This window comes from Anoplopoma fimbria, chromosome 18, assembly GCF_027596085.1.
Source record: "Anoplopoma fimbria isolate UVic2021 breed Golden Eagle Sablefish chromosome 18, Afim_UVic_2022, whole genome shotgun sequence".
NCBI classification, from domain to species: domain Eukaryota; kingdom Metazoa; phylum Chordata; class Actinopteri; order Perciformes; family Anoplopomatidae; genus Anoplopoma; species Anoplopoma fimbria.
In genome coordinates, this window is record NC_072466.1 from 21,312,936 (window position 1) to 21,334,438 (window position 21,503).

At 42.8% G+C, this 21,503-nt stretch overlaps 3 protein-coding genes across 3 annotated transcripts; 1 reads left to right on the forward strand and 2 right to left on the reverse strand.

Moving 5' to 3' along the window:
* The first annotated feature begins 227 nt into the window (after positions 1-227).
* Positions 228-3,482, forward strand: stmn4 (stathmin-like 4). Its single transcript, XM_054618470.1, has 5 exons — positions 228-274; positions 1,125-1,220; positions 1,468-1,673; positions 2,346-2,537; positions 3,423-3,482. Exons 1-5 carry the CDS (start codon positions 262-264, stop codon positions 3,480-3,482), a joined length of 567 nt encoding a protein of 188 aa, XP_054474445.1. The 5' UTR covers positions 228-261.
* Positions 3,483-6,010: 2,528 nt separating this feature from the next.
* Positions 6,011-7,404, reverse strand: LOC129107615 (interleukin-17F-like). Its single transcript, XM_054619118.1, has 4 exons — positions 7,358-7,404; positions 6,943-7,112; positions 6,681-6,824; positions 6,011-6,143 (listed from the first exon to the last, which is right to left on the reverse strand). Exons 1-4 carry the CDS (start codon positions 7,364-7,366, stop codon positions 6,011-6,013), a joined length of 456 nt encoding a protein of 151 aa, XP_054475093.1. The 5' UTR covers positions 7,367-7,404.
* A 5,681-nt stretch (positions 7,405-13,085) lies between these two features.
* On the reverse strand, positions 13,086-20,708 carry mcm3 (minichromosome maintenance complex component 3). Its single transcript, XM_054618207.1, has 17 exons — positions 20,478-20,708; positions 20,227-20,339; positions 19,374-19,582; positions 19,105-19,235; positions 18,736-18,974; positions 18,545-18,653; positions 18,271-18,424; positions 18,028-18,159; positions 17,729-17,937; positions 17,463-17,637; positions 17,251-17,377; positions 16,854-17,004; positions 16,578-16,718; positions 16,380-16,483; positions 16,207-16,280; positions 14,390-14,486; positions 13,086-13,649 (listed from the first exon to the last, which is right to left on the reverse strand). The coding sequence occupies exons 1-17, from the start codon at positions 20,550-20,552 to the stop codon at positions 13,451-13,453; spliced, it is 2,439 nt and encodes an 812-aa protein (XP_054474182.1). The 5' UTR covers positions 20,553-20,708; the 3' UTR covers positions 13,086-13,450.
* Between the last annotated feature and the right edge of the window lie 795 nt (positions 20,709-21,503).

The following is a 21,503-nucleotide window of genomic DNA, read 5'->3' on the forward strand; positions in this document are numbered from 1 at the left end:
CTAGAATGACCCTCTGTTTTGGCCCACATGAATTCTTTGACGCAGAGCTGTGCTCTCATTGGTCGAATTAAACCTGAATGGGAGGTGCTTACATCAGTGCACTGCAGCTTGCTGTCCTATTCATTCTCCCTGAAACCATTGCTTCTCACATTCATTAGATGACCTTTGAATTTGCTTCATTCAGTCCTTCTTCTCTCTCTCTCTGACAGACTGAGAAGGATCTTCAGCATCCCTGGAGAGTTATACATACGCAGTGAGAAGATGACTCTGGCAGGTAAATGCAGCCACAGCAGAAAGTCACACACTGCTCATGACTCCACTGTGGGAATGATAACCAGAGCTCACTTTTATCATCTTTGTTATGACTGTCATAACAACATAAGGAGGTGATTGATTAGTGATTAATGATTAGTCACTGTCAGAATAACATCATCGTTCAGTTAGAGTCAACACAATGTCAACCATTACCAAGCAAGTGCATATCCGTGTGTGTGTGTGTGTGTGTGTGTGTGTGTGTGTGTGTGTGTGTGTGTGTGTGTGTGTGTGTGTGTGTGTGTGTGTGTATTATTCATGTTGTGGAGACATAAATCTGTTTATATGCTCACATTGTTGGGTCTCATCTTCCTTCTGTGGACAGAATGCATGCCCCCATAACATAAATCATGACATTTTAGGGTGGAGACTTTAAGGCAAGGGTAAGGTTTGGTTTATGTTAACGTTTATGTTTAGCTTAAGGTTAAGGCAAGGTTAGGTTTGGTTTTAAGGTTGAGGTTAAGGTTAAGGTAAAGTTAGGTTTAGGTTAAGATTAAGTCAAGGTTAGATTTAAGTTAAGTTAGGGTTAACGTTAAGGTTGAGGTTTAAATTAAGGTTAGGTTAGTTAAGGTTAGGTTAAGGTAAGGGTAAGGTTAGGTTTAAGCTGGTAACTGTTACGGTTAGGGTTAGGTTAAGTTGGGGCTAAAATGTCTAATTGAATGCTTTTAGGTTTAGGTTAAGGTTAGGGTTAGGGTTAGGGTTAGGATAAGGCTGGTAAAGGTTATTAGGTTCAGGGTAAGTCCCCAGGAAATATATTTAAGTGGATGTAATGTCCTCTCAAGTGATGGAAACATGACTGTGTGTTTCCTCAGCCTACAAAGAGAAGGTCAAGGAGCTCCCCCTGGTGTCTCTGTTCTGTGCCTGCTTCAACCCACAGAATGCAGATAAGCCTACATACAAGGCAGAAGGTAACAATGAATCCCTTTTGCACGCATGTTAACAATCATACAGTAATATAGCAATTATAGACACTAGTCATTATGGGAAATTTAGGAATTATTGTTTCCAAAGCACTAAGCAGAGACCTGTAAAATGGAGGTAGTTAAACCACAAACCCCATGCTGCACCACAAATCACATTGACGATGTGTAACAGTGTATTAAAAATGCATAGCAAATGAAGAATTTAAACGTGGTCCACAATCCAATTGCACAGATGCGGTGGACCTGGGCTGGTGCGTCATCAAAGACGTGGAGGTAATCGAGCTGAACAAGCGGACATCTGGCCAGGCCTTCGAGGTCATCCTCAAGCCCCCGTCCTTTGACGGAGTGCCGGAGCTCAATGGCTCCATGCCGCAGCGCCGCGACCCCTCCCTGGAGGAGATCCAGAAGAAGCTGGAGGCTGCCGAGGAGAGGCGAAAGGTGAGTAGGGAGTGGAGGAGGGATGAGGTTTCTTTTTTTTTTTTTGCATCATCATATCCATGCGTACCCAACCGGATGGGCCCTAACCCTAACCCTAAACCTGTAACCCTAACCCCAGCTGTTGCTCATTCAGGCATTGTCAACATCTGACAACGCTCTTTGTGGGCAGCGTGATTTATCAACTCAGGAGTAAATAGGGTGGAATTGGATAAAAGGAAAGAGAGAGGGAGTGTTGGAGTGGATAGAGGAAGTAGAGGGAGGGTGAAAAAGATGAAAAGAGCGACATGAAAGAACAAGGGCGCACTCACGGCGGCTCATATTCATCAAGTGAAGAGGACGGTTGAAAGAAGGGGAGGAGGGGAGAGGTGAGGAGAGAGGAATGATAGCTGGCTCAGAAAACGTGTCCTGCAACTGAGCGGAGACGCGGCACCTGCAAAATCAGATGTTTCTTTTACTAATTGTTTGTTTACTTAAAGGCCCCTGAAGATGTATTTTCTCAATCAGATTATTACGATGACTAATGAAAAAGTCACAACAGGTTTGGTTTCACTGGTTTGTAGTGGGGAAGACCTGATTTAAATAAGGTGATGTACTAAAATCCCACTAACATGATGATGATTTTTTTAATTCCCCTGTTGATTTACCACCAGTGCTCTCTATCTCCCTCTATAGTGCCAGGAGGCGGAGCTGCTGAAGCACCTGGCGGAGAAGCGGGAGCACGAACGAGAGGTGATCCAGAAGGCCTTTGAGGAGAACAACAACTTCATCAAGAACGCCAAGGAGAAGCTTGAGCAGAAGATGGAAGCCAACAAGGAGAACAGGGAGGCCCTGCTGGCCGCCATGCTGGAGAGGCTGCAGGAGAAGGTACTGTCTGGCTGATTTGATTGTAGAATGGGCTTTTATGCTTTCAAGGTCAACCACTTTATGAAAAATTCACTCTAACACACCCAAAAACATGTTTGTTGTTTATATACAAATGATAATGGATTTGAAAAAAAGCAGTCCCTAAGAGCAGTTAGGCTTTCTGTGTAGACATATCAAAGGTTTGGAGGACATTTATCAAAGAGACAAACGTGATCTGTTGTACAATAGCAGTGTAGTCAAGCTCAACATTTTGAGAAATGTGCTCATTAGCGGTCCGAACAACTGATGGATGAGAAGCTCTATACCACTCTCATGTCGGTGCGATAAGTACGGAGAGAGCCAGGAGACGATTAGCTTATCTTAGCATAAAGAACATATATTGTTGTTTTTATATTTCTGTTTCTGTTTGGATTAAACAAACACAATAAAATGTGTTAATCAGCTTTGAGATGACTTTTTTTTTTACTTTGAAAGACAGCCAGGCTACATGTTTCCCCTGTTTCCAGTCTTTATGCTAAAATAGGATTATTGTCACAACGGAGTGTTATCAATCTTCTCATCTAACTCTCGGAAATTAAGCAAATTAATTCCTTGCCCAAAATCTTGAACTTCTTTTTATCAATTTCTAGTTATTTTGTTTCGTTGTGTTGGTATCAGTGTCACATGTGAAATACTTTCTTGAGTGCGAATAAGGCAAGCCTATATAAACTGGGCTTGCATTTCTATTCTAATGTTCTTCACAGGCTTGATCAGTAATCATGAATATTATATGAGGTGTGTTTCACTCTGTATCATTCTTCATGAACAGTCGCCGCCGTCTCCCTCATTAATGCTAATATATTCATGAATTGCTAACGTTGCCATGTTTCTGTGTTTGTCTGGCAGGACAAACATGCCGAAGAAGTGAGGAAGAACAAGGAGATGAAGGAGGAAGCCTGCCGGTAGATGAGTGGAGGAGAAGAAGAGGCGAGAGAGAGCAGGAAAGGGAGTTTTATGATCAATATGAAAAATTTTAAAAAAGAAGGTAATCAAAACAGTGCAGGAAAGATTTTTAAAAAAGAACTTAAAAGCAACTGTAACAAAGGGGAACGCTGAGTTTTCATGTTTAATGTGTGCTGTAAGGATTATGAACATGCTGTACAAAGTTTAGCCAACTATAAACTAAATCTGTCTCTTTTTTTTCTAAAGGAAAAGTGGGTGGGGGGATCAAAATAAGCATTTCAATTTCTAAAAGAGGGGCGACAATGGTTAATTGGTGAGAAACAAAAGCATCACAAAATGAAATCAGGGCTCTCATTTCTGCAGCAGGAATTTATAACCGCCTGCATATTTAGCATTGCTCACTGAGCTGTGTTTGTATCAGGAGTTGTGATTTTGTCAACACAGCCAATTACACCGTTTCTACCCAATTAGACCTTAACTACGGAGTAGAGAGTTGTAATCTTAATTGTTGCCGGGTAAAGTGTGTGATGTGCTCAAACAAAAAAAAAACTGGACACACAGATGTAGTTTAGGAGTTCTAGTCAGTCATAACCAATGTAAAGCTAAGAGTCCCAGGCTGCTTCAGTCTTTGATTTATAGGACACCTACCAGTCAACATGCACAGTCTGGAAATAACACACAAGCTTCTGCTGTTTCCTCCATTATAAATAAAAAAATGATTTCCCTTGCTCCAGCGCTCTCATGCATTTTTGGGATTGTTGTGTATGCCTGTTGGGACGCCTGCGTGTGCAGAATCTCAGTGCATCTCACGGTATGGTTTATGAATATCAAAGGGAAGAACCAGACTGCGCTCCAGGGGAAGTATAAGAGAAAAACAAAAAGGCTTGAAAAGGGGGAGGAATCTGCTGCATTCTGCCGGCTCTTTGTGAAAAACTTTTAACCGTAGTGTATAGTTGTAGATCAGTGATATGCATTGGAGTCTTAGATTTAGAGCACTGATTGCACTCTTATTTCATTAAGCACAACTCAAAAGCACATGTGCACACACATGGAGGACAGCAGATATACATATGTATACAGAAAAACAACAATAACATCACAAGGAGGCAAAGAAGTGACGTATTATCAGAATTTGGACAGATTTGGTCATGAGGAGGAGGGGTTTTCGGGGGTGGGGGTTCTGGCTTACCAGCGGTCTGACTTTGCTTTGGCATGTGTCACTGTGCTCTGATTGTCAGTGTTTGATTTTCAAAAGGAATGTAAAACCAAAAAGAGTAAAACAGAAAGGTGAACTTTTGCTTGTTGAGTCATACTGACTTGATTGAGGCGTCTAAAATGTTTGCACTGTAACGGGGGAGTGGTGACGGGGGGTTTGTACTTGCTGTAACTGTGTTGCTGTGTTTCTTCGAGGCTGGGTTGATTGTATCTATTTGGCATGGTCAGTAAAAAACGGCTTGACTGAACTCTGGTTCTCCTCATGTGTTATTTGATTGATTGATGCACTTGTACGATCAGGGCAGTAAAACGGTCATTCAAACCAAAAATATAAATGAAAGAGTAATGAAAACCATATTTTATGTTACAGTTAAATTTGACATATTAATATAGATGAAAGAATAGAAAGTCAATAAAAACAAAAGTTCTCCTTTTAGTAAAGATGAAAATTAAGCAATTGACTATCAGAGAGGAAGCTAACTAAAAATGAGAGATTATGTTTTAGATCACATCCATGAAGCATTATAATAAGACCATAATGCATGCCATAAATATGTATCAGAATCATATGTGAATCTATAGTGTGAACTTGTACAGGACGCTTATGGGTTAATATAGGATGAATCATATTAGTCATTGCATGTCAATTTTTCAACATAAATAGTCTTTAAAAAAGTAAATTACACAATACAATAAAATATTGGTCCTAATCAACAAAATATAATAGTTTTTTCCCATCCCAAAAGACATCAGAGTTGAATTAAAACTTGAATAAAGCATTTTTTTTATTCTTTACATTAAAATAAGAACAGGGTTATTATAAAAGGTGAGTTAAAAACAACATAAGTGGAATAAAAAATAAAATATGTATATCTTTTATTATCCACCCCTACAAAATAATAAGGCATACACAAATATATAGTTCCAACAAGACCCTTTTCATGACTCCTGAGCAGATGACGTACACTAAATGTGTTTGTCAGACACTGTACTTGTACCTCACCTTAAAGCTGCATTTTGAATTTTCTACCACTAGGGGGCAGAAAGAAACACATCTCTTTGCAGGTCTTTGATCACCAGTATATTAAGCTCTATTGACTAACATGTTAAAGGTAAGGTTACATTAGAAAGCGCAACAATATTGGTTTTGTGTGTCCTTGTGAAATACATAACAGTTATTTGATTCAGTGATAAATTAAAATACTATTGCAGGTTTAAGTTTGAAAGACATAGCATAAGACATAATTATGAGCTACTAAGTCGTATTGCCTAAACATTGTCCAAACATTGACAATTTGCTGAGAGAGTTGCTAACATCAGACGAGTCCTGTGTGTGGCTGCTGTGGGACGACACTGGGCCTCACACAGGTACAGCCCACTGAGATCACCTCCGTCCTCAGTATGATGTTATACCCCTTCCTCTTTTTGTTGCTGTGCTTTTTCTTCTCTCTGGAGCGGGATGGAGAAATGAGTGAGGGCTTAATAAACACATATGATGTCATAATAAGATTATTAAATGAAATCACAAAGAAAAGATGGGGAAGAAACGAGTAAAAGTCCACAAGTCAAAATAATTCAGTTAATAGGGTTTCCATTCAGTTTAATGCAGTGAATGCAACTACTGTTAAAAATGCCAACATATTAAGAGAAAAAAGATCATAATTTCCCGGAATTAAAGCTGTGAATTTATAAGAAAAAAACTTGGATATTCTCTGAGACTAATGTGACAAATTTATGATAGAAACAATTCTGACATAAAATGTATGAGATAAAAATTTGAAGTACGTTTTAAAAATCAAGGAATTAAATCAAATTACGAGAGCAAAAGCTCTCCAAACTACATTTGCATTGTTTGGTGGACCCACTCAAGGACCTTGCTGTGTTTTTTAAGCATACGAACAGTTGGAGCAGTAACTTGCCCTAGAAACAAAAGCAGATTTCAAAACTACATCATAAGCTGCTTTTACAAAGAATACGGTGGCTCACCTGTGGAGGACCAGGACCTGGTGGTAGATGGGTTTGACCTCCAGGGCTGCATTCTCTCCTCCCCCTGGCAGGCTCAGACAGCCAGAGGTCAGGCACACAGCATGAAAGATCCGCCGAGGCAACCGAGAATCCACACAGGACTCTCTGGAGAGGGAGGAAACATATCTTTATGAATTGGACCACAGGCTTTGAAAGCCCAACAACTGATAACTGTTTGGTCCCAACTGGTGCAAAGCGATAAGAAAGACCGGCGAGGCCTCACCTGTAGGTCCACGGAGACAGAGACATGTTGGCGATGTTCGAGGCGGTCCTGCCGATCTGTTGCGGCACTGAGGGATCCAGGACCAGTCTCACGGACGTGTCCCTCAGTCTGATTCCCTGACCCAACTTCAGGGAGACCATCAGGCCCAGCACCAGCAGAGCTCTAAACACCTGAACACCAGAACACCAGCCAGGGCTTTATCGGTTAGAAGGCATGTCAAACAAACAAGGAATAAATATTGATCTTTAAGAACATTTACACTAAAAAGTTACAAGTATGTTAAGACCAAGAGTTTGGATTCAAAACACACATAAACTTTTAATATAAAGTGTTGACATCCTTTCAGTACATGTCCCATCATTAACCTTATAGTCTCTCTTTGAAAAGTGGCCCTGGATAACATTGAAGCACTCACCGGCAGCATGGTCGTGTTGTCTCGCCTGCAGAGCGCTACATTAACTGTGAAGCACTCCTGTCCTGTCTGGCTATGTCTACGGTTCTCTCTGTGTTTATATGCAGGAGGAAAGTGTTGGTGTGTGTGTTGACAAGATCTGCGGTGCATTTCCGCTATGACTGTCACTGATTTTTAAAGATGACCATCTGTAGATAAGATTAACGGTTTGGGTTCTGTCTTTGTCCCCGTCCACTTGTCACTTTCTACCCATGTGTGCATTTTTTTTGCAAAAAGCATTGTTCTTTTTACTTGGCTCCATTTTGACCTGTCAGTGCATAGAAAAAGCACTAATTCCTCTGAGTGAGATGAGACAGGTGACACCAAAAGGTGTGAAAACCTTTGTTCTGCTATGGACCTTTTTGATGTGGTTGTGAAAACAGTACACTATTTTTTACTTTTATGGCAAAAAAAATGTTTTTGAGTTTGAGAAAAAGAGCACTGGTGTGAAAATCTGCAACTGAAGCTTGATCTTTTTTTTCCCAGTGCACAGAACTCACCCCAAGAGGATTGTTTCAAACTTAAACAAAGTAAAACAAATAAATATTTATAATGTCTTTTAAAAAATAAAATCAGTCTCAGTTTGAAATGGACTTATTATGGTTAGTATCCCTTTAAGAAATAATATCGTGAACAGCCTCAACTTTGATTTACTTCGCCGAGTCATATAAAACCTAGTAAGTACGCCTACACACTGCCAGCCCAGTCTGAACGATGTAGGTCAAGGAAACGCCGATGAGGGTTCTGGTAATGAATCAGCAGAATTACTTTAAAGCAGAAACCGTGTGATAACATCTCCTCCCCCCCTGCGTCATATGAGTAAGGAGCCTACGAACTGGAGCATAGCTACTGGATGTATAGTGAAGTGAGGAGAGACGGGTTCAGAACTTCTCTACTATCTAGCTTGAAATTAACGTGTTTGCTGCAATATGTTGAAAACTGACGCCTACAGCATTCTTGTGACATTTAACCTAGTTGCTAGGATAGAAACAGTCAAATTATTGGGGGTTATGGGTTATTGAAACCCTGGCAGGCCGCATGTTCAGCTCGAACCCCTTTTTTTTTTTTTTTTTTTTTTTTTTTTTTACCTTGTTGAAGACTTTTGCCCATAACTCACGGACTCATCCGTCATTGTAAGATGGACTTTACTCATCGTGAGACCGGTCAAACTCATGTTGAGATTGAAACAGTTGGTCAAAAGCACCCAACGAGCAATGGATGAGCTTTTTGTCCACGACGATGTAGAAAAGCATGGATTCTGTTCTGGGTTCTGCCAACAGCAGTGATGTGTGGTTGTTTGCCCATTCTTCCCCGTAGAGTCGGTCCATGCTGCAGCATGACTGAAGAACAGAACATGAGAACCTTAAAGTGATCGTTCAGTGGCAGTGTGCTACTTTTTTAGGTCAGTATCTAAAAATAAAGCCAAATATAGGAATGTTGAAATTGTATCACTTTTTTTTTTACTGTAAGTAACTAAGGTGCACTCAACAAACAGAACCCCCAAAGTTCTATTCTGTATTTTGGAAGTTTTTAAAAGCGTAAATAGGATATTTCAGCGAAGGAGGGAGCGTAATGATTCCCAGAGCACACTTCCCCCTCCGGTTACGGAGAGGAAACCTCCTTTAGAGGATAAAAAAACATTAAATCCAAAGGCTGCCCCCATGTTCATTCACTGCAATTACGAGTTGATTTGTCCTCATGGAGCTCAGATGAAAAATAGGGTAAGGAGGATGTTAGAAAGAAAACACAGCTACGTGGTAAGAAGCAGTCAAATGGTAGGGGGACAGGAAAACACTTTCTGTCCCCTCCCCATCTGATGCTTATCTAAATGAAAGGCTGATGAGTTGCAAACCAACTTCCTTTTAAAGTTTCCCCAAGATGAAATGCATGGGAGGATCAAACATAAACCAAGATCTATCAGTGCACCTTGATGACTAAGTGTCTGTGGAAGCAGTAGTACGATACGTCGTGAGCTGCTTCTGATGGACAGCTCTCTGCACAAATGTACTGGTCTGCTTTTGGAATTCGGGGCACCAGGACACATATCGATTAAGCGTGTACTTCATAGGATCATAGAATTATCATTAAATGCTCTTTGAAACAGAAATGGAAAAAAGTAAGAAGAGAAAGGAAGGGTAATACAGCGGGTAAAATAAATATTGAACACGTCACCATTTTTCTCAGTAAATATATTTCTAAAGGTGCTATTGACATGAAGTTTTCACCAGATGTCGGTAACAACCCAAGTAATCCATACATACAAAGAAAACAAATAAGTTCAGAAATTAAGTTATGTGTAATAAAATGGAATGACAAGGAAAAAGTATTGAACACGCTTACTGAAATTTATTTAATACTTGGTACAAAAGTCTTTGTTGGTAATGACAGCTTCAAGATGCCTCCTGTATGGAGAAACTAGTCGCATGCATTGCTCAGGTGTGATTTTGGCCCATTCTTCCACACAAACAGTCTTCAAATCTTGAAGGTTCTGTGGGCCTCTTCTATGAACTCTGATCTTTAGTTCTTTCCATAGATTTTCTATTGGATTCAAGTCAGGTGATTGGCTGGGCCATTCTAGCAGCTTTATTTTCTTTCTCTGAAACCAATTGAGAGTTTCCTTGGCTGTGTGTTTGGGATCATTGTCTTGCTGAAATGTCCACCCTCGTTTCATCTTCATCATCCTGGTAGATGGCAGCAGATTTTTATCAAGAATGTCTCGGTACATTTTTCCATTCATCCTTCCTTCAATTATATGAAGTTTGCCAGTGCCGTATGCTGAAAAACAGCCCCACACCATGATGTTCCCACCTCCAAACTTCACTGTTGGCATGGTGTTTTTGGGGTGATGTGCAGTGCCATTTGACCTCCAAACATGGTATGTATTATGGCATCCAAAGTTTGGTCTCATCTGAACAGACTATATTCTCCTGGTATTTCACAGGCTTGTCTAAATGTTGTGCAGCAAACTTTAAACAAGCTTCAACATGCTTTTTCTTCAGCAATGGAGTCTTGCGTGGTGAGCGTGCATACAGGCCACGGCAGTTGAGTGCATTACTTATTGTTTTCTTTGAAACAATTGTACCTGCTAATTCCAGGTCTTTCTGAAGCTCTCCACAAGTGGTCCTTGGCTCTTCTGTTAATTATTTTCACTCCTCTGTCAGAAATCTCGCGAGGAGCACCTGGTCGTGGCTGGTTTATGGTGAAATGATGTTCTTTCCACTTCCGGATTATGGCCCCAACAGTGCTCACTGGAACATTCAGAAGTTTAGAAATCCTTCTGTAACCAATGCCATCAGTATGTTTTGCAACAATAAGGTTGCAAAGGTCTTGAGAGAGCTCTTTGCTTTTACCCATCATGAGATGTTTCTTGTGTGACACCTTGGTAATGAGACACCTTTTTATAGGCCATCAGTTGGGACTGAACCAGCTGATATTCATTTGCACTGACAAGGGGCAGGATTGCTTTCTAATTACTGATAGATTTCAGCTGGTGTCTTGGCTTTCCATGCCTTTTTGCACCTCCCTTTCTTCATGTGTTCAATACTTTTCCCTGTGTCATTCCATTTTATTACACATAACTTAATTTCTGAACTTATTTGTTTGGGCTTTGTATGTATGGATTACTTGGGTTGTTACCGACATCTGGTGAAAAAGTCATGTCAATAGCACCTTTAGAAATATATTTACTGAGAAAATGGTGACGTGTTCAATACTTATTTTACCTGCTGTATATCTGAATGTCGAGCAGCTACATTTTTAGTTGGGTGTAAAGGAGACAAAAACAATGGGTTGTGACATGACATTTGGGGAAATACATTCATCAGTAATCACTTTCTTGCCAAGAATTATTTCCCCGTAATATTAGGTTAAGGCCAGTTAGCTTAGCAAAAAAAAAAAAAGACTAGAAACGAAGAAACAATGAACACGGCTCTGTCCAAAGGTAGCATCATTTTTTTTTAAACACATCGGATATGACATGGTAATCAGTGAACATTTAAGCGCTGGTAGGCAGATGTAAAGTATTGCTTTAAGACATCAAAACCAAAAGACTTTTCTTGGGCTGGACAGAAACTCACAAGCAATTTCTGCTAATCTGCCTGTGGTTTTTCTTTAGAGGGTCAGAGTAACTTTGAATCATTTGTTTATTCTAAACAGTTTCTTCAATGATGTGAAAACCCAGTTTTAAAGATCTAAAGTCAAACTAAACTCGGTCCCAGCTGACGTGAAAGACTCGAGGACGGTGCAGCAGGCTGCAGCCTTTGACACCATATGTGATATGACTCAGCCGTGGGTTTCGAGAGCTCGGGGCCTCTCGTGTCGTGGATCATTCTTGGCCTTATCAACAGGCCGATCAGAACCACAGCAAAGTTACATTACGTCAGATGGCATACGCCTGGGATGCCATGGGTGCAGCAACGATGGGTACCCTGCCCCGCCACCACCTCCTGAGACATAATGTGACGGGGGTAAACCTGCAGAACTGTTTAGTGGGGTGAAGCAGTGAGAGGGAGGGTGGGAGCTGAACACAGGGGTGTATGAACTTCATGGGACCTGCCTCCCACACAGAGTGGATTCTTCGGGGGTTTCAAATTCAGTGCTTCTTGTAAACACTCTGGTACTGAAGCAGGAAGAGGTTTAATCATTTGAGAGCAGCTCTTCTGGGAAATCACAGAGTTTCCCAGCATCTCCGACCATTTTCAAAAAGGTGTTCCATGCGCATTTTTGACATTAGGATTCATTACCGCACTATTTTTTTTAAACACTAGAATAAATAGGTATGAACAAATTACAATTTTTTTGTGCAACTTTAGAGTCACTGGTTCCGATTAGGTGCTCATTCCATTGGGTTGTTTTATGACGCACACAAACAAAACAAGAACAGCATACTAGTATTTCGGATTATTCCATGATGTATCTGATGTGCTAAATCAAAGATCTGTCAGACAAATGTAGAAATGGATGTCACGTGAATCCTGGAAGAAATTGGTTGTACTGTTTATAAACGTTATTTGAATCTGGGTGTTGTGTTAGCGCCAACTATATAGTGCCGGAATGAATCAAGTTTGTCTCAAATTAGTTGGAATTTTTTTCACTACCTTGCAATTTGCAAGTGCCTTCATCAATTCAAGTGTTAATTGTAAAAAAGAAATCTCTTTTCAAACACACCATAACAAATACAGCCAGGGTACCATGCATAAGGAATGCAGTGATTTCCTCAGGATGTATGCTGCATAAAAATATAAAACAGTTAGAACAAAAATATTTAAATACAAGTTATTTTCTATGCACACATAAAGGGTTATTTCTCTAATTTTGGTCACAAGTTTTGTTGCACTTCCCTTTGTCAAAATAATCCATCCACCCAACAGGTGTGGTGCATCAAGATGATGCTTACACAGCCTCGTTACTAGAACAGGTGCGTCCAGGACTAGACTAGGTTTTGCTAACTGTAGGACTGTCCTCCAGAGCTGATGCATGTGAAGCGAACATCGCCCTAACTGTCGTGAGACGTCTCCAAATGTCATATCTGAGAATTTGGCGGAATATCCCAAAAAAAAACGCTCACCCTGGTTACGGCGCCGGTACACGGCTAGGAAGCCAGGAGCTCCACATCCAGGCTTCCTAGATCTTTTATAAAGTAACATGTTGTAATGTAGCGCTTGTCAATTAATTCAAGAACCCAAGTCGTGTACCATTACATTTTTCTTTTTAATACATAACTACAGTTACAATTTCTTCTTTTCAACTATATACAAATCCAGACATCAGAAGCGTTGGTATAACCACTTAATGTCTTTAACTCTGTAACAATCAACTGTAGGGGTCGTCCGAAATGGAACAATCTGCACCACAGTGGATCCAAATCCTTAGGAGAATAAACAGTAATCATCGATGCCTCATGTGAGGCACTGCAGATTAGAGATCAGTTTGTTTTTTTTTGAATATTCAACATAAAGACACAAAACAGAGAATGCGTGAGAGTACAAAAAAATAAACGTACATTTGAATACAAGTCCTCGGTTTCATTTCAAAGTCCATGTAATCAACGTCAGCCCCTCAGATGAGGAAGATGATGTCGTCGGCCATCATGACCTGGTTGTCGTCCTGCATGCGGGCCAATGCTTTGCGGACCTCGGGCTCCGTGAAGCGGCTCTCGCGGCCCTTGTTGATGTCGTCCGTCAGGTTGGCCATCTTCACTGACTGAGCGTGGGCGGACTGGAACACCGCGAAGAGGGAGGACTTGAACTCCTTGAGCCTGGTGGAGCAAGCGCATTGATTTTTATTACATTTCACAGAAAATGCTGTTGGGAAGTTACGCCCCACTCACATATTCTGCCACATCGTTATTGTTTCTTTAAGTCTTAAGTCTCCTATTGCGACTAAGAATATTACCTCAAGTCCAGGCACAGGAATCACTCTGTTCTAATTCCAGATAGTCCGAAATAAAAATAAAAACTACGACCGTCTAAAATAGTGCTATGAAACGCCACTCAAAGTTGGAGTTCCTGCTTGTGGACTCGGGGAAAATCCATCCACCCTGACTTTATAAAGAAGCAGTTGTCTAAAGTCACAACAATGGAATCGCACGTTGAAACTGTCAGCTAAAAGGCAACCTAAAGTTGATTTGCCTCTGTGTGATCAAAATAATACATACCATTATGAAGTTAAACCTGTTCTGCATGTAAATTGATGTTAAAATATGTCACAATCTTATTAGGTAGCTGGTTATAGTAAGAAGTTTTCTTCTTTCAACAAAAGTTATTCACAAAAACTTAAATATTGCCCCCAAGTAATTGTGGAGGCTGCTCTGCTGAGAGTTCATTTGTGTGTACACTCAAACAAACATCAGTTTGTCACGGTTAGCCGTGGTCTGACCCAGAACGCTTGGAGGTCTGAAGTTTGAAATTCCAACTGGTACAAATGTTGAACTATGAGTTAGTAGTAACTGATTGTGAAGAACATATTGATACACTATAGTTTAAATGTGTCGCCTACCTCTCTGCAGAGAGCTCAGAGTCTTCAGCCTGTGATACAGCGTCCATGGGCTCCTCCTCCCGCTGGGGCTTGGATGGTTTCGGGGTGCCGGCCTGAACTAGAGAGCAGAACGACCGATATGAGAACTCCAATACATACAGAGGACGGTTAGAAACACGCACGCTTAAAGTAAGGCTGTAAGCCTCTGAAGCCCAGGCTTCTCTGCTTGGTTACTACATTTGTTTCACAGGCGTTTCCTACATTGTGAATTTCAGCCTTGGTGGAGGTGGTACTCCAAATTGTACTTTAAGAATTATCATAACTGATGTATAAACATGTAAGAAGTAACATAATGTTATGTTATCTATGGAGGTCGACTTCATTTTAACAACTTAACAGACTGTTACAGGCAGATATATAGAAATAGAACAGGAGTAGATCGGACATGTAGCTTTTTTCAGAGGTCATTTGACTAGTCAAAAGAAAAAGGTGATTGTTGTTAGTTGTTATGGTGACAAAAGAAGTCAGTGGGGCTCTAAAGTTGTTTTGCCGCTTGCCAGGAAAATTAGCGGACAAAGCTCCAGCTGGCTGGTTAGCTAGGCACCGTTAGCTTGACCTTCTCCAGAGTGACAGGGAGCAATACAGAGGGACCGTTAGACCCAGCATTGCTGGAAGTCACAGGCCGGAAATGTAGCTAGCTAACTAGCTTACAGCTGGCTAGTTAGCTCTTCTCCAGAGTGACAGGGAGCGAGGAAGAGGGAACGTTAGACCCTGATTGCTGTTGGCCGCCAACTCGCTCATTTTCTGTAACCAGTGTAGCATGGCGTAGATAGCAAGCTAGCCAACTAGCCAGCTGTCCACTAGTTGGCTAGCTAGCATGCCAATTCCACAAAACTTAAATGCAACACATGGTTATGAAAAACAAGCTGGTTAAAGTTGTCACTCAGGAGTGAGTGGATGGAGAATTAAGTTGTTAAATATTACTTATTTTACTTACTACTCTATTTGTTTTAGTCATTACTGCAAAACCTCTCTTCAGTGAGTCTGCGGGTTTATAGGGAAGTTAACATGCTATGGCAACGGTACACGAGAAGATGGCTGCCGCTCTGACAATCCTCCTACGTTCATTTGAATGTAATTGCCGTTTCTGCACCGGTTCTAGTTCTGTGGGCAGGTTTATTGGTCACAATGTTATATATTCTATGAGCTGATCAAAATTTTTGTATGTAAAACCTTGATCTGCAAACGTTAATAGTAACTACAGCTTAAAAAAAATGGGGTGAAGTAGGGGAATAAAGTATCATAAAATGGAAATATTCAAGTAAAGTGTAAGTATGTCAAATATAAAATGTCTTGAGTCTCTCTCCACCACTGACTATAAGAATAAGCTGGGCCATGTACCAAGCAAGTTGCAATTACCACTTCTATGATAGTTTTTAATGGAGAACTGAAAATATTTTTGTTGCTTGTATTTGCCTACATGTCCATGTGTTTACATCACACGGTAATTAGTGTGTGTTCCGTGACTGGATAGAGAAGAGTGGCAGTGCTCCAGGATTATAAGAACCATGTTGATTGGATATTCTGTGGATTTTTTTATTTTGAAGTCCATCCAAGGAGCGCATCTCTTAAAATTGTAATTTAAAAAAAGAAAGAACACTGTCTAACAGATGAAGGTAGATGTGCTTAAGTGACAATAAAAGTTCAGTTGTGTAAGGAACAAGTCACTGAGAATTTGAAAGCAGACTACAGCGGTGTGTGTGTGTGTGTGTGTGTGTGTGTGTGTGTGTGTGTGTGTGTGTGTGTGTGTGTGTGTGTGTGAGATCAGTGACGCTTACTCTCAGGAACCTCCTGCTCCTCGCTGAAGTCATACGGGCTGTAGGCCTCGCTGCCCTGAGAACCACGTCGCCCCCTGCAGGACGCACAGGATAGTGTTATCAATGATGGATGTGAGAGCAAATGTTTTTAATAATATCATTTCATTTATCAAAAGTGTGCATCTGTGTGTCACCTTTTTTTCGTGGTTTTCTGTGAACTTTGAGTGGAGGACTCCTCTTCCTCCTCTGAACCAGAGTCCCGCTCCTGTCTCGAGCGTTTCTTCTCTTTCTCCAGGACCTGTGGAGGAAACCAGATAATATGAGCTTCATTCCAATGTAAAAAAAATAAATAAATCATCATTCCATTCTTGAGCAGACAAATCGGGGCGGACCTTTTTAAAGTAGGCAAACTGGACGAGCTCCACGGCCACCTCCGAGTCCTGCAGCTCCACAGCTTTGCTCATGCGGGCCTTGGCGTGTGCTGTGGACAGACGGATCAGCGTCTCCAGCGTACGGGCTGTGACCGGAGAGGTCTGAGGAAGAGAGGGACAAGGTCAGAGCAAAATCTAAATGTCTGCTGCGAAAAAGACCCATTAGACCTCTGCTCAGAACTTCTGAACGCTCCCCACCAGAACCTCTATATAAAAAAGGCATGTGCTGCTGCTCACCCTGGCCATGTCGGCACCCATCTGCTCCTGGCTCCTCAGCCTCGAGTACTCCTCTGCGATGTGATTGGCCGCCTCCTCTGTAAGCACAGGTGTCACCGCCTTGGCGATGTGGATGTACTTCCTCATGAACTCCTTGCTCACGATCTTATCCCTGAGACAAAGGACACAGTACTTCTCTTTAGTTATTCTTTTAAACCAGTCGCCCAGATGTTTATGGTTATTCGTTTGAACCAGTCAACCCGATGTTTAACATTTTTCTCCTAACCCAGTCAGCCAGTTGTCTATGGTTATTCTATTAAACCAGTCACCCAGATGTTTTTGTACATGAGGATAAAATGACATTTAACTGAAGTGTGTGTGTGTGTGTGTGTGAGTGTGTGTGTGTGTGTGTGTGTACCTCTTCCTCTTGCTTCCATGCAGCAGGTTGTTGTGTTTCTCGTAGATCTGCAGCTCCTCGTGCTCCTCTGCGATGGCGTCTGGGTCTTCAGTTGCCAGGACGTCTACTGTCCCGCCAAAAGCCATGGCTAAAGAAAAAACACCAAGGAAATTTTAAACAAAAAGCATCTTAATACACAGATTTCAGTTTTAAGAAGTCCTCGTGCACAGCACCTGCTCCCTCCTGCTCGCGGGGGTCGCGGTAGCGGTGCATCCTCAGAACGTGGTCCGAGATCTCTCGGTCCTGCTCGGCGTCCATCTGATCCAGCACGATGAACAGGAGGTCAAAACGCGACAGCAGGGAGTCCTGGAGGCCAATGTTCTCCATGGGGGTTTTGTACTGGTCGTACTGCACGAGACAAGAGCGGGATTAACACTTTAAGAGGAAAAAGAAGTTGAGTGAAACAAGTGAGCGAGTTCTCGTTAGACATGTTACTTACCCTGCCGTAGACGGGGTTGGCGGCCGCCAGCACGGAGCAGCGGGCGTTGAGGCGGGCGTGGATGCCTGCCTTGGCGATGGTGACGCGGCCCTGCTCCATCACCTCGTGGATGGCCGTGCGGTCCATGTCGGACATCTTGTCGAACTCGTCGATGCACACCACGCCGCGGTCGGCCAGCACCATGGCGCCCGCCTCCAAACGGCGCTCGCCTTAGAGGGGGACAGACGCAGAGAGTTAGAGCATGGGCTAAAGCAGACGCTAATAATGTTAGCGCGCCAGCGTTGATGCATGTGTCATACCGGTCTCCTGGTCGGTGGTGACCGCAGCGGTCAGACCCACTCCAGAGGAGCCCCGCCCAGTGGTGGGGATGGCCCTGGGTGCTGTGTGGAGCACGTAACGCAGCAGCTGGGACTTCGCTACTGATGGATCACCTGGTGAGGAAGAAGAACGCGTCAGTCTACCAAACAAATTGCAGCAGAACAGCTTATTCGCACTGGAAAAAGATAAACATCTTTTTTTTTTTTAAATAAAAAGGGCAGTACCGATGAGCAGGATGTTGATGTCTCCTCTGATGCGAGACCCGTTCTCCAGCACCTTCTCCACGCCGCCCAGCAACATGCAGAGGATGGCCTTCTTTATGTACTCGTGGCCATGGATACTGGGAGCCAGGGAGTGAGCCAGCTGATCAAACACATCCTGAGAAAAAAATAATTAATAAAAGAAGAGGGAGAATTAATTCAATCTTTCTGACAGGTAGCTCATTCTCATAATGAGCAGGTGCGAGCAAAGAGTAGTTAGAAGGATCTAAAGTCTTACCAAGGAGCGGTTCCGGCTGAAGTTCCTGATCTTTGCCACGTCGTCCGCTGAGAAGTTGGGGGACACTTCCTTGCTCATCTGTTTGATGTGGCAGGCTATCATGATGGTCCTGAGTATGAAAAACAGTAAATTAATAATAAAGAACTCAAGGACACTCAGCAGCTCCGGAGCACGCTTGATCGATATCTCACCTGAAGGTCCCGGAGGTGAACCCCCCCTTCTTGCCGGGCAGGCATCGGTACGTCCCGATGGCTTGCACTCTGTCCCCCGGCTTGACTAAGTCCACCAGGTCGTTGTCGAGAATGATGTCCACAGAGCGGGGCAGCTGACCGGCCGGGGCTTTCTCCGGCATCTCCTGAACCGTGATGGTCTGGTGGTCCTTGTAGATAGAGAGACCAAACTCTGTCTCCAGGGGGTTGTTCTCCTCGTCCTTGTCAAGAGAGACGGAAACACAGGAAGTTATACGTGTGTGTGTGTGTGTGTGTGTGTGTGTGTGTGTGTGTGTGTGGAAAAAAGTCAGATAAGTCTGCAGATAAAGTTATAGTGCGTAGTGTAGTTACCTTGGTGGGGTAGATGGCACTGGAAGGGAAGGCATCCAGCGAGGTCATGTCAGTGTACTTCCTCTCCATTGTCTTCTTGGTGGCTGGGCAGTAGTGGACGCTGCGCACTACTTTAGGACGCACTAGGGAACCTGAAGAAGAGGACAACGATACAGCGTTCTTAACATCACCTTGACCATCCTGAAACAAAGACTACATGAAGGCAAGAGGGAAAGCAGTAGAGCCCAAATACAGGAGAGGGGGGGACACACACAACACTACACACTTACACTTGGTGATGATGCCCTCCACGCACACCATGCTGCCCAGCAGGCGGGCTGTCAGGGTCCGGGGGGTGACGTGCTTGGCACCGAAGCTGCCCTCCAATGCGATGAAGAACTCCTCGTACTGCTTGGCATAGGTGCCGTCCACGGAGGCCACAAGGTCCTTCAGGGCCCGCTGGAACGCCAGCAGCTCCTCGAAGGCGTTGCTCATCAGTCTGCCGAAAAGGACAAAAACCCCGTGAGTCACAGATGTCATTTACTGTCAGTCACTCTGGGGGGGTCTTTTTTTTGTGTCGTTGTAAACAGTAAGTACAACTGTGGGGCGGCTGTGGCGTAGTGGAGAGCAAGGTAGTTCTCCAATCAGAGGGTCGGTGGTTCGATACCCGGCTTCGGCAGTCGATGTGTCCTTGGGCAAGACACTTAACCCCAAGTTGCTCCTGAAGGCTTGCCATCGGTGTGGACTGGATGTTGCATGAATGTTAGTTAGAGTCTGATGGTGGCACCTTGATGGTAGCCTGTCATCAGTGTGTGAATGGGTGAATGATATGTAATATACTACTGACTGTAAGTCGCTTTGGATAAAAGCGTCTGCTACATGACTGTAATGTAATGTAATGTAACACCAAAAACAAAGAGTAAATGTGAGAGTGTGAGAGATCAAAGACTGAGCGTAGGTTTGTCAACACTACTAATAATACTATGCAATGAATAATAACTTTTCAGAATTAAAGGAATCAAACCACTTAAAATGTGTAGCCATGGGTTCTTAGATCAGCTGACTGTTTCTCACACACACACACACACACACACACACACACACACACACACACACACACACACACACAGTTCCCTTCCTTACTTTGCAGCCCGGGCCTCGTTGCGTCTCCTCAGGTCGTTGATGTTGACGACGAGTCGAGCTTTATTCTCGCTGATCATGTCCCGGACTTTGCTCTGGTAAACACCCTGGTCTTGCTGCAGGAAAACGGACATAAAAAGGTTGTTATAACCGATCGAACTGGTCGAATGAAGTGTCGCTCTTTTGTTACGGCCGCATGGTTTCTCATTTCATTCCACAATAAAGACTTTAACCGGATAAAAGTCGAGACTTACATCGTCGTCCAGAAAGTCCAGGTAATCCCTCTGAGCCTCTCTCATCTCCAGGTCATCCACGACGTCGGTTGCCATTATGGGATATTATTTATTACGTTAAAATCGGAGAATATTACACAGGGTTCTGTCCGGTGTGCGCCTCGCTGCAGTCTACACACTGAAGGGGTTTTCGCGCCACTGCGTGCGGGTACAAGTGGAAGCGTGAGAAGCGATTGGTCAACCAGACGCGCGCATTTTGCATAGCAGGCAGCTGTCCAATAGGATGACACCGTGACACCGGATGAGCCCGCCCCTTCAAGAACCCGCGCGAAAGTGGAGCCGGAAGAGGGTTGTTGCCTGGTTACGGCTCGCCAGTGTCAGAGATAGAAAATGACCCAGAAGTCATGAGTAATGTCGGAAGCATCAGCTAATTTACGGAGGTTCCTTTTAGTTACATTTGTTTGCATTTTTGCACTACTACTACCACTATCATTATTAGTCACATTACTATTATTATTGCCTGTACTATTACGCTTATTGACTTGCTTGTACCCTGGAGTCTTTGTGCTTTCTCGCTTCGCAGGCTTCTATAAATCGTGGCTGTACCTGGACCGTGGTCGTGCCTCCTGCTATGGCCCTGCTGACACCGACTGCTACCACCATTATTATTATTACTAGTCACATTACTATTACTATTACCTGTACCATTAAGCATTTTAGCTTTACTTCCACCCTGAAGCCCTTTTGCTTTCTCGTTCTGCAGGTTTCCATGAATCGTTGTGGTACCTGGACCGTAGTCGTGACACCCACTGCTACTTCCATTATTATTATTAGTCACATTACTATCCCTATTTTCATGGCTATAATTCTACTGTAATAATTGCTGCTGTTATTATAAGTAGTCTTATTATATGAATCATTTATGTCATATACATTGAATGTGTTGTATCTCTGTTATGCTGCTCATTCTGTACACATGACATCTATTGCATTCTGTCCATCCTGGGAGAAGGATCCCTCCTCTGTCGTTCTCCCAGAGGTTTCTTC

Excerpts from the sequence above, each read along its gene's own strand:
- stmn4 (XM_054618470.1), top strand. Across the intron at positions 1,221-1,467 it reads GCCTACATACAAGGCAGAAG|ATGCGGTGGACCTGGGCTGG; the intron begins GTAACAATGAAT and ends CCAATTGCACAG. Across the intron at positions 1,674-2,345 it reads CTGCCGAGGAGAGGCGAAAG|TGCCAGGAGGCGGAGCTGCT; the intron begins GTGAGTAGGGAG and ends CTCCCTCTATAG.
- LOC129107615 (XM_054619118.1), bottom strand. Across the intron at positions 6,825-6,942 it reads CTGTCTCCGTGGACCTACAG|AGAGTCCTGTGTGGATTCTC; the intron begins GTGAGGCCTCGC and ends CTCCCTCTCCAG. Across the intron at positions 6,144-6,680 it reads CAGGTCCTGGTCCTCCACAG|AGAGAAGAAAAAGCACAGCA; the intron begins GTGAGCCACCGT and ends ATCCCGCTCCAG.
- mcm3 (XM_054618207.1), bottom strand. The coding sequence starts at position 20,552 with ATGGCAACCGACGTCGTGGATGACCTGGAGATGAGAGAGGCTCAGAGG. Across the intron at positions 17,938-18,027 it reads CACCACCGACCAGGAGACCG|GCGAGCGCCGTTTGGAGGCG; the intron begins GTATGACACATG and ends TCCCCCTCTAAG. Across the intron at positions 16,281-16,379 it reads CAGAAAACCACGAAAAAAAG|GGGGCGACGTGGTTCTCAGG; the intron begins GTGACACACAGA and ends TGCGTCCTGCAG.